This window comes from Pristis pectinata, chromosome 2, assembly GCF_009764475.1.
Source record: "Pristis pectinata isolate sPriPec2 chromosome 2, sPriPec2.1.pri, whole genome shotgun sequence".
NCBI classification, from domain to species: domain Eukaryota; kingdom Metazoa; phylum Chordata; class Chondrichthyes; order Rhinopristiformes; family Pristidae; genus Pristis; species Pristis pectinata.
In genome coordinates this window covers 42,957,672-42,973,768 of record NC_067406.1, presented here as the reverse complement: position 1 = coordinate 42,973,768, position 16,097 = coordinate 42,957,672, and the positions used below count along the sequence as shown (strand labels likewise).

Sequence of the window (16,097 nt, the reverse complement as noted above, 5' to 3'; positions counted from 1 at the left end):
GACACAGCACTCTGGGGCACCAGTGCTGAGGACAATCGTGGCAGAGGTGTTGCTGCCTACCCTTACCGACTGTGGTCTATTGATCAAGGTCGAGGATCCAGTTGCAGAGGGAGATGCTGAGTCCTATGTCTAGGAATTTGGAGATGAGTTTGTTTGGAATTATAATATTGAAGGCAAAGCTGTAGTCAATAAATTGGACAGTGACGTAGGTGTTATCCAGATGCTCCAGAGATGAGTGTAGGGCCAGGGAGATGACATCTGCCATGGACCTGTTTCAACAAAGGGGGCCATACCATTTGCACCCCCAACTGTCCACTGCACCTGCATGTCAGCTTCCAGTGACTTGTGCACAAGAACACGCAGGTCCCCTGAACATTAATATTTCCCAGTCTCTCAATGTTCAAAAATAGTCATGTTAGATGGATGGAAAAATTGATACAGAAAATGGAACTACTGAATCATTGGTTTCTCCAAATATTTTATTGCTCCTAGCCTCTCCTATTCAAACAAATGTTAACAACTGGTTCATTGTTGAAAAGTAGATCTGCCAATCCTTTTAAAGTTTGATGGAGATATAATTCGCATACCAGAATTTTGTGGTTCTCAATCCCAGAGGGCTATGGAGACTTCTCATTTGACTGCATTAAAACTTGAAATTGATAAGATTTCTGGATATCGTAGCAGGTGGAGATCCCCAGACATAGGGACAGACAGGAGAGTGGTGTTGGAGTGGAAAATCAGCCATGATCATGTTGAATGGTGGAGCAGGCTTGAGGAGGCCAAATGACTTACTCCTGTTCCTATTTCTTAGCTTTGTATGTACCTACCAAAAACATGATCTGGTGGAATGGGTCCAAATTTTGGGGTTGACTTTGGTTGTAATTCATTGTGAGGGTTTGGAAATCGACTATCTATTTTACACCCAATATGATTTCCTTTTCCATTGATTTCAGTTCTCTACATTACAATAGGGTCAAAATTTCAAAAAAACTACATAACTTGGTGTAAGTACTTCAGGACATGATGAAACTATGCAAATCACTGTATAAATGCAGATCTTCCTTTCAAAAGGAAATAAAATCAGTCTCAGCATAAAACAGTTAAATGAGCTTCTGATTTACTGTCACCATTTTGTGCCAGTGTCCAAGACAAATTTCATACTCAGACATCAAATAATCAGCTGGGGTCAGGGGTGGTGGCTGAACCTTTTCTTCCATTGCACTTGCTGCGGAACAAGAGCCAAGCAGGAAATATTTGCCAATACGTTTAACTGCTGATATAGCGAATGTCTTTGAAGTGATCTTGAGAGGACAAATGAATGTGGAAATATATAACATGTTAAAGGGCAGTCAAGGATTGGAAGTCACATCTAATTAATCTAATGGAAATTTCAAAGGCATGCGAACATGTTGAACATAAAATTGGCAGATTTGTAAATTATTCATGGATTTTTCTTTTTTGGCACTGAATACAAATGTCCAGAAACAGTTTCTATTCACCATCATAAAAGACAGGAAAAGATAAAAATTAATCCAACGCCTTTTATATAGATAGGTGTGTACTTTATAATAAGCATAGATTATGATTTCCTTTTCTTGCCTGAAGCTGCTTTTTATGTTTAATATTGTACAATATTTATACAGGTTTAGTGTGCATTTGGTAGGGAATAAAAGCAGTGGAATTCAATTTTATTTTGGATGCTTGTGCAAAAATTTTCAGCAGTTGCCTGTTGCTTAATAGAAAAGAAAACCAGACGGGGAAGAAAATAAAAATAGAAATAAACATGCTGGAAGAACCCAGCGGGTCGGGTGACATCATTGGAAAGAGTAACAGTCAACATTTGGTGTCCCTTTGTCACAACTGGTCAAAGGGTCCCAGACCCAAAATATTGACTGTTTCTTTTTCCTCAGATGCTGCCTGACCTCCTGAGATTTTTCCATCATTTTCTGTTTTTATTTCAGATTTCCAGCATCTGCAGTTTTCTTTTTATTTTCGGGGAAGAAAACTGTTTTCCAATTTACTGGTGATCTTCTTGTTTTATCACTCAACATGGATTTTCGTCCCAGTGATTACAAAGATTATTTAGACCAATAGGAATTAAATATTGTCAGGTAATTAACAAGCTCTTCGGAGTTACTTTACTTCTGATTTTGCATTTATTTTACAGCATGTGAAGTATCAGTTCAGATATAAAAAACAGAAATTGCTGGAAATATTTAACTGAACCATAGCATTTGTGCAGAAAGAGAGAGTGTTAATCTTTCAGGTTGATTACCTATCATCAGAATGAGGAAAAGCTAGAAATCTAACATATTTTAAGTTGCAGAAAAACTGGAGGGGTGGAAAGAATAAAGAGAATGTCTGTGATGGAAAAAAACACAATGCTGGTACCAGGGATACAGAACACAGCAATTGTTGATAATCTGAAATAATAAGGAATGCTTGAAATACTCAGCAAGTCAGATAGCATCTGTGGAGAGATATAACCGGAGTTAGAGTCGCAGACTGATATCCTTTTTGATGAAAAACAGAAAGGTTGGTTATCTGAAGTAGTTGAATTTATTGTTGAATGCTGAATGCTGCAATGTGCCATCCGAAGATGAGATGCTGTTCCTTGAGAATGGGGGTTCATTCTAATGTCATTTGGATATAAAGCCAATGATGTTAAAATTACAGTTTTGTTTTATTTAGCGTATCTCTTTGAATATATTTTTGAAAACCAAACTATTATACAAATGTCTTAATGCAGTCTAGAGGAACTGCATTTAACTGTCCATTTGACAAGGATTATTAAAATCTGCAGTTCTAAACAATAAAACTATTTTATGTGTGTTTCTGTAGCGTTATTTCTTTCCAAAGGCAGTAAAAATACTGGTGAATTCATGTGAATTTTATAGAATGAGTTCATTTGTTGCACACAGTTAAGCAAATAATAAAATGAATCAAAGAATTTATTACCTGAATGGATTAGTAAAAACATGAATTCTGCGTTATCTAATACTTTCTAAACTGATTTAAAAATAAATAAATATGGTAAAGTTTTGTGACAGTTTTTAAATGTTCAGTTGTTGTGAATGACAACTAAAAACAGTAGGATATATGTCACTTTATTAAGTCATACTACTTGCTACGTGTTTTGAGGAAAATTGCACCATATTTGATTTCTTTGTAAGACTCAAAAATGAAAAAAATACATCAAGTTGTGACAGATTTGATGTTCCATATCTGGAACATAAATACCATGGGCTGAATGCAGCTGGCTGTGCCTCATGTTTCTGAAGGGAACCATCAGCATGTGCTGCTGCCAAGAATAGTTTGAATGAGGATTTCTGGCTGTGTAAATTAGATGGAAAAGTTAAGTAAAGTTATTTAACTTTATTTATTTCAATATAACTGGAGTTATAATTATTTTGGTATTTGAATGTGTTAAATCATTCTTTACGTGTTTTAAATTTTACTGTTTTTAATTTTTTAAATTATTGACAACAACTTTTACAGATTTTAAATGTCTCTTGCACAAGGCTCCGCCTCAGCATTACTTCTTGTCAAAGGCTGTCAGGGCATTCTGTGGTAGGATGTGGTTCAGCATTATGTTGCCGGATGTGTACCTACAGCTGGGACTGGCTATTCCTTGCTGGATGCTTACTGGGTTCAAAGTGTTCGGCTTGCTCATCACCCCACATCTGGCCCAGGTAAATTCAGGCAGGCAGAGTCCGGTGGTGGCATGATCCAGCTTAATCTCATTGGTAAATTGCTTGAGGGTTCAGAGTGGACGATATTAATATGTAATATCTAATATCTAATGAATCCAATGTGATTATATTTTCAATTGTAAACCTGGCATTGACAAATAGAAGTTTTCCTAATTTCCTCCCTTTTGGCTGTTCATCTGAACAGCATCTTGATCTCAGTATGCAATGTTTTAAATGAGCCAAACATATGGTCTGGGAATACAGTGTCCTACCATATACAGGCAGACAGGAGGTGAGAATCTGAAGAGGTTTAATGGTCATCAGCATCAGTTTTGCCTTCAAATTGATGTCAACTCTACCTTATGCTTCAGCTGAGCAATGGCAGAATCGATTAACAATAGTGATACGAGAACACAGGAAAGAGCACATCTTTCTCACTGTGAGTGACTTTTATAGTGCTGAGGTTTCTATTACTTTCGTGTAAGAAGGAATACAATAAAAGTATGGTAATTCAGTACACTTGGGACTTTGATGGTGCTGGATTTTCTGGATTATTGGTTGTTGTTTCTATTAATACCACAACACATTTTTAATTGTTTTTTATATATGTTACACGGTATTGTAATAAATTTCCCAGTGAGCCAGATAAGGGGAGCACAGAACCAGAGCCTAGATGAGAAAAAGGAAGGGTGGGAACTGAGGTTCCGGTGAGTGAGAAGGGAATGTGGGAATCCAAGCCCTGGTGAGTAGTAAAGGAGTGCAGTAAACATTATCTGGTGAGCCATTAATTTTTTGGGGATTTCTGAATGTTGGATAATGGATTATTGGGGTTTTACTGTATATTCAAAATCCCCAAAATACTCCAAATAATACCATTAAAAGCCTTTGAAAAGCAAGGTGGGATCATTGATTACAACATAATTAAGTTGCCATTTTAACCATTTTGGGTAGAAATGGGGACCACTGTTTGGTCTTTTTGTTTGTTTGGTTGGTCTTGACACTTGACCCTAGGTCTCCAAGCTACAGTTTATTCAAGTTGTCCTTAAATATTTCCAAACATCTGCTTGGCAATTTTGAGCATCTGTTCCCTGCTGAGATTTAGTTCCACAGTTCCAGGGTTGAGAAATAAGCTTGTTAAATATTATTCAATTTTAAATGGTCCTAAACAATAACATGCCAGTCATTTTGTGCAAAGTATTGTTGATATAAATCAGAAATATATGACTGCTTCCAAAACAGGTCAATTGCTGCTATTTTTAATATAGAGTAATATTGAGATGAAATAGTTTAACCAGATACACAAATTATGTATACAACATTAATCACAAACATTTAAAACCTCCTGAAAATCTAGCCAACATATTCCATAGTAAGTTCCACCCTGAATGTAATTTGATAGGTAATGCTTATGTACATTTAATCAGAGTGCAAAGGAAAAGGAACTCTAAGTTTCTTATACAGTATGAAATATAACCTTCAACGGCCTTGTATAATAAATGTAGACCCAGACAACCTGACAATTTTCTTCAGCTAAAGAAATCCTTCACTTCTGCCCCTTCCCATGTGCTGAAGGTTTATTTTGTAAACTGTAAGAAAAAATTCTATAGACTATTCTTCCCTTTTTGTTTGTTAAGCTTATTACTACCAATAGAGCCAAATGTGATATTTTCATTTCAATAGACACAGTTTTACTAAAATCCATCAAGAGGTACTAAAATTGTCCCTTTGTCCTGTTGCAGCAATGACAATGCAATTCATCAGCCACCGTTTCCCTGACTACCATGATCCAACAATAGGTAAGCCACTAAGCTGCTTTATTATTTTTTCTTCATCCTAAATAGTAAAGGTTATGATTCACTCCTTGATTGCTGTTTAGCAGGAAGTCCAAGTGTGAATATATAAAATTAAGAATTAGGGCCAGAGTAGGCCACTCGGCCCCTCAATTTTGTTCTACCATTCAATAGGATCACGATTGATCTGATAGTAGTCTCAACTCTGCATTCCCTTCTCCACCAATAACCTTTCACCCAGAAAGTGCACCAGCATTTCAACTTACACAGGACGCTAACGAAATTCGACACATCCCCATTGATGCTCACCAATTTTTATAGATGCACCATAGAAAGCATCCTATCCAGATGCATCACAACTTGGTATGGCAACTGCTCTGCCCAAGACCACAAGAAACTGCAGACAGTTGTGCACACAGCTCAGCTTGTCACAAAAGCCAGCCTTCCCTCCATGGACTGTGTACACTTCTTGCTTCCTCGGGAAAGAAGTCAACATAATCAAAGACCCCTCCCACCCCAGACATTTTCTCTCCTTCCCCCTTCCATCAGGCAGAAGCCTGAAAGCATGTACCACCAGGCTCCAGGTCAGCTTTTATCCTGCTATTATAAGGCTATTGAACGGACCTCTTGTACAATAAGGTGGATTCTTGACCTCACAGTCTACCTCGTCATGGCCTTGCACCTTATTGTTTTCCTGCACTGCACTTTCTCTGTAACTGTAACACTATGTTCTGCATTCTGTAATTGCTTTTGTGTTGTACTGCCTCAATATACTGATGTGATGAAATGTTCTGTCTGGATGGCATGCAAAGCAAATTTTTCATTGTACCTCAGCACATGTGACCATAATAAACCAATAACCAATTACACCCTTGCTTAGCAAGAAGCTACCTACCTATATCGTAAAAATGTTCAAAGACTTTGCTTTAGATGCCCTAGAGGAAGAGCGCTCCAAAGACTCATGAGCCTCCAAATGCAAATAATTCGCATCATCATCAGAAAAATTTTAAACAGGAACCCCTAATTCTAGGTTGTGGAGGAAAGAGCCTCTCCACATCTACCTTGTAAAAACCCATTAGGATCTTATATGTCCCTAATATAGACTGGGACTTCCTTAGTACGAGAGGTTTAGGTGGGGCAGAATTCATTAGATGCATCCGGGAGGGTTTCTTAAATCAGTATGTAGATAGCCCAACAAGAGGAGGGGCTGTACTGGACCTGTTGTTGGGTAATGAGCCTGGCTAGGTAACTGACCTTCCAGTGGGGCAACAGTTTAGGGAACCATGACCACAGCTCCTTAAGTTTTAAGATAGCTATAGATAAGGATAAGCATGGACCTTGTGGGAGAGTATTAAATTGGAGCAGGGCAAATTACAGGAGTAATTTGCAGGAACTAGGGAGAGTTAATTGGGAACAGCTGTTTTTGGGCAAGTCCACATCTGACAGGTGGAGGATGTTTAAAGACCAGCTGCACAGAATACAGAACAGATATGTTCCGGTAAGAAGAGAGGACAAGGATGGCAAGGTAAGGGTTCCTTGGATTATGAGAAAGGTAGTGAATTTAGTCAAGAAGAAAAAGGAAGCCTATTGTAAGGTTTAGGAAGCTAAAATCAAATGGAGCCCTTGAAGATTATCAAGAAGCTAGAAAGAACTCAAGAATGGAATTAGGAAAGCCAGCAGGGCCCATGAAAAGTCCTTGGCAAGTAGGATTAAAGAGAATCCTAAGGCATTCTATACATACATAAAGAGCAAGAGGATAACTAGAGAGAGGGTCGGACCACTCAGAATAAAGGAGGGAACATGTGATTGGAGGCGGAGGATGTGGGAAAGATCCTAAATGAGTACTTTGCATTAGTATTTACCAAGGAGAAGGATGTAGAGGATAGGGAGATCAGTGTGGAGCATGCTAATATGCCGGGATATTTTAAGATAAAGAACGAAGTAGTGTTAGGTCTTTGAAAGAACAAGAAAGTGGGGTAAGTCCCCAGGGCCAGATGGGATATATGCCTGTTGTTAGGAGAGACAAGAAATGAGACTTCTGGAGCCTTGACCAAGATCTTCATGTCCTCTCTAGCCACGGGATATGTCCCAGAGGATTGGCAAGTAGCTAATGTTCCATTATTCAAGAAGGGAAATAGGGATAATCCTGGAAACTATAGACCAGTGAGTTTCACATCAGTGGTAGGGAAGCTACTGGAGATAGAATTTATGAGCATTTGGAAAACCATAGCCTAATTAAGGATAGTCAGCATGGTTTTGTGCGGGGCAAGTTGTGCCTTAATAACTTGATTAAGTTTTTTGAGGAAGTGATGAAGTTAGAGCTGTGAATTTATCTACATGGATTTTAGTAAGGCGTCTGACAAGATCCCTCATGGGAGGCTCATCCAGCAGATTAAGATGCATGGGATCCATGGTGAATTGGCTGTTTGGATTCAGAATTAGCTTGCCCGTAGAAGACAAAGGGTAGCGGTCGATGGGACTTATTCTGGCTGGAGGTCTGTGACTAGTGGTGTTCCACAGGGATCCATACTGGGACCTCTGCTATTTATGACATATGTATATAAATGACCTGGATGAAAACGAAGATGGGTGGGTTAGTAAGTTTGCAGGCGATACAAAGATTGGTGGTGTTGTGGATAGCATAGAAGATTGTCAAAGGATACAGCAGGATATAGATCAGTTGTCAATATGGGCGGAGAAATGGCAGTGGCATTTAGTCAGGCCAAATGTGAGGTGTTGCACTTTCGGAGATCTAATGTGAATGGACAGTACACTGTTAATGACAAGATCCTTAACAGTGATGATGCACAGAGAAATCTTGGGGTCCAAGTGCAAAGTTCTCTGAAAGTGGCTGCACAGTTTGATAGGGTGGTATAAAAGGCATATGGCATGCTTGCCTTTATTAGTCAAGGCATTGAGTTCAAGAGTCAGGAAGTTACGCTACCTGAATTAGAGGGCATGTGCTATAAGGAGAGGTTGGACAAACTTGGATTGTTTTCTCTGGAGTGGCAGAGGCTGAGGGGAGATCTGATTGAGGTTTATAAGATTATGAGAGGCATAGATAGAATAGACAACCAGTATCTTTTTCCCAGGGTCAAAATGTCTAATACTAGAGGACATGCATTTTAGGTGATGGGGGTAAGTTCATAGGAGATGTGCGGGGCAAGTTGTTTACATAAAGAGTGGTGAGTGCCTGGAATGTGCTGCCAGGGGTGGTGGTGCAGACAAATACGATAGAGGCATTCAAGAGGCTCTTAGGTAGGCACATGAATGTGCAGAGAATGGAGGGACATGGACATTGTGTAGGCAGAAGGGATTAGTTTAGTTAGGGATTTAATTACTAGCTTAATTAGTTCAGCACAACATCATTGGGCTGAAGGGCCTGTTTCTGTGCTAAACTGTTCTATGTTTCAATCTGGTCAACTCTCACTGTTCTAAACTCCAGCAGATACAAGCTTAGCTCGTTCAACCATTTTTCATATGACAACTGGCACATTCCAAGTTTAGTCAAGCATGAACTGATTCAAATGTTGGAATGGCTAGTTAACTGAAACTGTTGAATTAAACGTTAAGTTCTGAAAGCTATAATTTGCCAATTTAGAGGATGAGGTGCTGCTCCTTGAGCTTACCTTGCTTCTTGGAGCAGCTTGGGAAGTAGACAGAGAGGTGAGTGTAGAACTTGGATAGAGAATTAAAGTAACAGTCCACTGGAAACCTTGGGTCACCCATACATACTAAACAGAGGTGTTCTGAAAAGCCTTCCCCAGTCTGCATTCTGTTTCTCCAAATTATCACGAGCAACAAATGTATTACAAAGAAGTGCAATTGAACTGCTGCTTCACCTCAAAACGGTGTTTGGATTCTTGGACCCATTGGAAGGAAGGAGATAAAAGAGCAGACATTGCATCTCCTGTAGTTGCATGGTATAATGTTTGTGGGTTTCTTTATTGTTGCTACAAGTACTGTCACGCAGATGAGACAGAGCTAATAAAAGAACATTCTTCACTGAATGCTACCATTCTCAATTTAGTCTAGTATAACAATACATCAGGTTGTGTACTCAGTACTCAATTCTTTAAGATACATTCACATATACATCTTCTATTATGATTCCTCCCCCCCACCCCACAAAATGTTATAAGCTTAGCAAAGCATTAACTATCTACATTTAACTTATACTATCAGCTAACTACTTCCTTTTATCAAATTGTATAATTAATTAATTCTAGAAATATATAACAACTTTATTATCCTTCTCGTCTACAAAACATTTCACCACAAGCTGTACTTGACATCTCTGAAGAATCTATTTTAGGCATTAGTTGTTTCAGTAAATCTCTGCTTCGTGTAGATCTCAGGCACAGTTAGTCTGGCATATTTTTCTATAATTGTAATATTAACATAATTATTGCCATAACTTTTAACATCTGTGTGCAATACACAGTTTACATAGGCCTTAACACAAATATCTAATAACTCCAATAGCTTCAACAAATAGAATTATATGATGTAAAGTGAAAAAAAAACTGTAGTTGTTGGAAATCTGAAATAAAAAAAGAATGTGCTGGAGAAACCCAGCAGGTCAAACGGCTTCTGTGGCGGGGGAAAATGAGTTAATATTTTAGGCCAAGTGTGTTTAAAGTTGCAAAGATGGGGTGGATGGGGTGAAAAAGGGAATGTCGATGATAGAATGAAGACCAAGAGAGTCCAGGTGACACAAGTGCTTTTGATGCCATCAAAGGAAGGGTAATAAATGCTTCTCAGCTGCAGCTAATCTGTCTGGTGGACTGTAAGTAGAGGGAAATAAATGAGAGCAGTTGAGAGAAAAAAAATAATACTGGAACTGTGAGGTGCAGAACACAACAGTTGCCGGAAAAGTTGAAACAAAGGAATGTTGCATGTAGTCAGCAAATCAGGAAGCATTTGTGGAGGGAGAAACACAGAGTTAATATTGCAGCTGGATGGCCTTCCATCAGAACTGACAGTTCTGACACAAATAGGAATGACTGGCTAACTGAAACTGTTGAATTCAATATTGAGTCCCCAGGGCTGCAACGTGCTGAGATAGAAGATGAGGTGCTGTTCCTTGAGTTTGCATTGATCTGGACATACAAGCTCATCACAGAGTGAAGGCTTTTCTTCTTCCAAAGACATTAAGCTGTCAGTTGTATTCCCTGTAGTTCCTGAAATACACCTACCACTCATTGAGATACTACTTTGCAAGTTCTCAATCTCTTTTCCTTCATCAGTTTCATTGCAGCCATCAACTCGCTGTTTCCCACAGCATGTTTGTTCAAGTAGCAGCCTGTTACCATTGTGTGTTCAGAAAAGCCCAGTTCAGCTGGGAGTGCAGGTGTCCTGGATGCCCTTACTCCCTTAAGCTATGATCCTTTCTAAAACACAGTTCCTTAATTCAAGTGACTTCATCCAGCTCACGCCCAGGACCACTGGTGCACACACACCCCCCACAGTCCCGGAACCTGCACATTACCCGCACCCTAGAGCCTACACATTCCACACTGCTTTGGAACACACACATTACTCACTGCTCTGGGAACCACTGTTTTTTGTGTTTATTATATGATCCCACTGCCTTTTACAGAAGATCTCAAATTTTGCAATATCATCAAGATATTTAGCAGTGTACTCAGCTGCTACAATGCAGGAGAGGCCATTCTTCAATCTAATTTTGCAGATGAGCTGCCATCTAGAAATAGCCTGATCCTAAATATTAGGTATTCCTTGGATCTTGGCATTTAAACACTGGAACGGATCTCCGCTTCATCTGTGTCTGCAGTTCTAGAACACAGTGTTTCTGTACACTGATTGAAAATTAAGTAAAGAAACTACAAGTGATGGACAAGAGGGATAAAAACATTATATGCTGGAAGTACATTGAGCCATAGAGTTATGAAGCATAGAAACACTCCCTTTGGCCTACCACATCCATGCTGACACAAGAGAGACTGCAGATGTTGGAAATCTGGAGCAACACACAAAATGCTGGAAGAACTTAGTGGGTCAGGCAGCATATATAGAGGGGGATGGACAGTCGATGTTTCAGGTCGAGAGCCTTCATCAGGACATCCATGCCGATCTTTTGTCCCATCTACATTAATCCCACTTGCCCAAATTAGGACCATATCCTTCTGTGTCTTGCCTACTTAAGTGTCTGTGTATATGCCTCCTAAATATAATAATTGTATCTGATTCTACCTAATAGCCTATCAATCACTCTCTGTATAAATCAACTTGCCAAGGTCCCCTTTAAAACTTCAAATCATTTGAACCTTTAAAGCTATACCCTCTGTTTTTGATACCCATACCATGGAAATTAAAAACAATTTGACTATTTACCCCATCTATGCCTCTGATGATCTTATATACTTCTATCAGATCACCTCTCAGCTTCCTTTGTCCCAAGGAAAACAATCCAAGCTTATCCAAATCTCTCCCCAGAACCAAAGTCCTTCTATCCAAGCAACATCCTAGCAAGTCTCCTGTGCACTCCCTTAAGCATAATCACATCCTTATTATAGTGTGGTGACCAGAACTGCACACATACTCCAGGTGCAACCTAGCCAGTGTTTTGTAAAGTTGCAACATAACACTCCAATTCTTATATTCTATTTCCCGATCTATGAGGACAAGCATGCCATATGCCTTCTTTAATACCCTATGCACCTGTGTTGCCACTTTCAGAGAACTATGGACTTGGACCCCTGGATCTATCTTCTCGTCAATATTTACATCAACAGTGCCCTATCACTTACTGTATATGTCTTATCCCTATTTGACTTCCCAAAATACATCACTTTGCACTTGTCAGGATTAAATTCCATCTGCCAATGGTCTGTCCAATTTTCCATCTGATCTATATCCCGCTGTAGCTTTCGGTAACCTTCCATGCTCTTCACAACACCACCAAGTTTTGTGTCATCTGCAAACTTACTGTTCATTCCCCCATCATTCACATTCAGATTATTCATATAGATATTAAAATAACAAAGATCCCAGCATGGATCCCCATGGTACACCACTAATCGTAGACTTCCAATCAGAAACAAAATCATCCTTCCACCACTACCCTCTGCCTCCTATCATCACGCCAATTTTGGATCCAATTAACCAGTTCATCTTGGATCCCATGTGCCATAACCTTATGGACCAGGTTGCTATATGGGACCTTGTCAAACACCTTACTAAAGACATCTATCACCCTGCCTTCATCAATCTCTTTGGTTACCTTCTCAAAAATATAATATCAGTCAGTAGCTATCAGGAAAAAAATGGGCTGTTAGTGCAGAACCTTAGTCCTCATTGGTGATTAGCCCAAACTATTCATGTTACATCTTTTAATATTCTAACAGTTAAAATTCTCATCACAGTTTTCAATTTTGCAATTATATCTGAATTCAAGTACCTTCTTCCAAGCTTCCTGAACCATAACAAAAGAATTTCTGATATTAACTAAAAGAAACCCTATTAATTTATCTATGCAATTGAAGCAAAGGTTTATTAGTGTAAAATTGCATTGTTAGATCATTGCTTTTGTTACAGCTCCTCTGCCAAGTAGGTCTCCAGGGTGCTTTGGTCCTCACTTTTAACCAAAGCTTCAATGCAGTATGGTTTTTGTTATATATGACTAAAAGCTACTGGAAAGTTTTGGCATAAAATAGATAATTGCTTTCAGAAATGGATTAATTTAGATATGAAGAAACATACAATGTTTTGACTTTGCAGCCTATTAACACCAATAAGCAGCTATTACTCTTGTACTGGGACCGGCAACCAAGTGCTTTGTGTGAAGCAATGATCTTAACTGTCAAATAATTGGACTGCACACATTTATGCTACAAGGATTCCACAATTTAAGAGCAATGACAGCTGCCCAATCCTTTTGCAAACTATTTTCTAATATTGTACATGCAAGATTGTTTATTGATATTGGTGTCTGGAAGATAAATAGTAACACAATATGGAATAATTCATAAAATAAATGTCATTACTAACTGGTATGAATACAAAGTCAATGCTAATTCACCCAGCACAACCTTTGATCTCACAGGTTACACAGGAGTAGTCAGTTCTGTGAAGATCTACAAGACCAGTGTGAATCAGTTTCATTCTTTTTAATAATAATTTATTATGAGGGTCAGTCTGCTAGTGTTGCTGGTCAATATAACAGCAATCTTTCCTGAACCCTGAAGTTGCAGAAGTTATGAAAGCTGTATGATTACTTGTCATTTTATTGAGAAGCAACAAAAATTTATTTCCACTTAGTGAGGGCAGTACTTTAAACAATTCCACATAGATCTGAGATGAAAGGGGTATTATCATCTTGAAAGAGTGCCTGGTAAAGTGTTTTCTTTGCTTGGGGAGAAGAGACAATAGACCCATATGTCATTTTCATCCTAGTGAAATGCTCCAAGAAACACAGCAGTACAATACCTCGAACAGTTGGATGATGACAAATGACTATTGGATATAAGGGTAGGGCAGAGGTTTTATAATGACAACCTTGAGATGAGTTCATTGCTGTAATCAGTAGCAATGCCAAAGGGAAACCTAGGGAAAGGAAATTCAACAAAACCCATGTTATTGTAATTAACAATCAATAAAAAATTTGATCCATAATCATTGTCCTGAGGTGTAAAATGGATTACAATAAAACAAAGAAGAAGCTGATTTTTGGCTTGGAAATGCAGTATTTGCAATAGCACACAGATCACATAGACCCGAGGGCTTGGACGGCAGTATTTCTCTAAAATTAGTTTCCAGTCATGTCATTCTGTTTGTGTGACTAGTACTGCTAAGTTTTAGTTCAGAAAATTGGCTACTGGATGAGACTTCTGACCCATAGAATTAAAATAAAAATCTGAATGTTGTCATCAGACCTCGATTTGAATCAGTTCATAAAACAATCATCTCTTTTGGTTGAAGAATAAAATTAGTAACCAGGAGCTTCTGGCACCAGTGGGGCAGTAGGTCTTTTTGAAGATTTTATTTGCTCATTTTCCACATTCCATTTTGCCAGATTGGATCAAAGTTGTACCCTGCTTATTTCGTGATTTCTCTAAACTACTGTTACTAGAGCCAAACTATATGTAAGTTGGCTTTTGGATTTACTGGCATATGGACAGAAAACTCTTTAGTAGTGTGTACTTTGGTTCATCTTCAGGATTTAATGTGCTATGTAAGTGCAGATGTTTTTTAAAGATATCAAATGGTGAAATAATTCAGAAGTCATGTGCTTGCAACTAAAAGAAGAAAATTTAATCTTCCAAATCAATTTATTTCCAAATGAAAAAAATTATACTTTAAACATTTGGAACTGTGCAGTTCCTGAAAAAGGGTGTAAATCAGAATTAACTAATTGATAGTGTTTAACTAATGCCTGGGACTACAAGCCACAAAGGATTAATTGTTGTATAAGTGTGTTTTACTCTCTTTGCAGAAGATGCATACAAGACCCAAGTACGAATTGATGATAACCCTGCCTACTTGGACATATTGGACACTGCTGGCCAGGTTAATTCTGTTTATGTGTTCCTTTTTACCTTTCTATCAAAAGCAACTAAAAAAATGTAAAGCTTGCAAACAGCCAATTAGGTCACAGCAGGGCTGGAGGGAAGGGAAATAACCCCTTAAAGAAGGAGGAAAAAAAACAGTTTATGCTTGAGTAACAAAGGGGTTAAGATTAAAATTTTCTCATTTTATCCACAAGAATCCAAAGATTCCAGTATTTTGGTTTATTGCACATTTACAAGAATGACTAGTAAGTTAAAATATATATTCCTCCCTGTGGGGTAATTTTGTAATTGTTTCAAATTTATAATTAACTAATGTAGTGAGTCACTTCTGCTTAAAATTAATTTAAAAGATTTTGTTTAAAGGATAACTTGATTCCTAGGCTCTGCTGAAGGTAAGATGCTGTACCAAGTACAAAGGATGAAGGAACAATTGTAGGGAGCTAGGGAATTGAGCAACTTTAAGCAGCAACTTTACAGAAAGCAATATCCATCCACCTTTCCCTGCCTTAACTAATATTTCCAGTGAATGAGTTGAGGGAACAAGGTATAGCTCTCCAAAATCTTGTGATTTTGGTGATCCAGACAATGCACATCCCAAATTTCCCTGGAACCAAGTAGTTATTTGGTGCGGGGTGGGTGGAAAGGAGGCTAGATGCAGAGGCAACAATTAAGTAATAACTAGTCAGGAGATGTGGAAGAGTAGCTTAATATATTAAAGCCAATGGATAAAGTAAAAAAGTGTATTTTGCCAGGAAGTTAAAACCAACATTGTAACTGTGTATTCTGTTCAGATGCAAGTTTAAGGCAGTACAATAAATCTAAATTTTAGAATATAATCTAAATTGTGAGAGATTGCAGAGCTGTGTGGTGCAGGGGAAACTGGGTGTCCTAGTGGATGATTCATAAATGGCTAATTTTGCAGGTGCAGCAATTGATTAGTAAAGATAACTAAATGTTATCATTTATTGTGAGTGGATTTGAATACAAAAGTATGGAGGTTATGCTTCAGTCATTTAAGGCATTAGTGACACCACATCTGGATTACTAAGTGCAGTATTGGTCTCTTCATTCAAGTATGGATG

General features: G+C 38.3%; 1 protein-coding gene across 4 annotated transcripts in view; it reads left to right on the top strand.

The window, feature by feature from the left end:
- LOC127584676 (GTP-binding protein Rit2-like) overlaps positions 1–16,097 on the top strand; it is a 222,128-nt gene that overhangs the window by 74,049 nt on the left and 131,982 nt on the right. For 3 of the 4 annotated variants that reach the window (XM_052041563.1, XM_052041554.1, XM_052041544.1), the window contains 2 exons: positions 5,432–5,488; positions 14,940–15,013. In XM_052041563.1, the coding sequence (XP_051897523.1) occupies positions 5,432–5,488; positions 14,940–15,013 (131 nt within the window). The remainder of the gene's footprint in view (positions 1–5,431; positions 5,489–14,939; positions 15,014–16,097) is intronic. The other variant, XM_052041573.1, reaches the window with a different exon arrangement.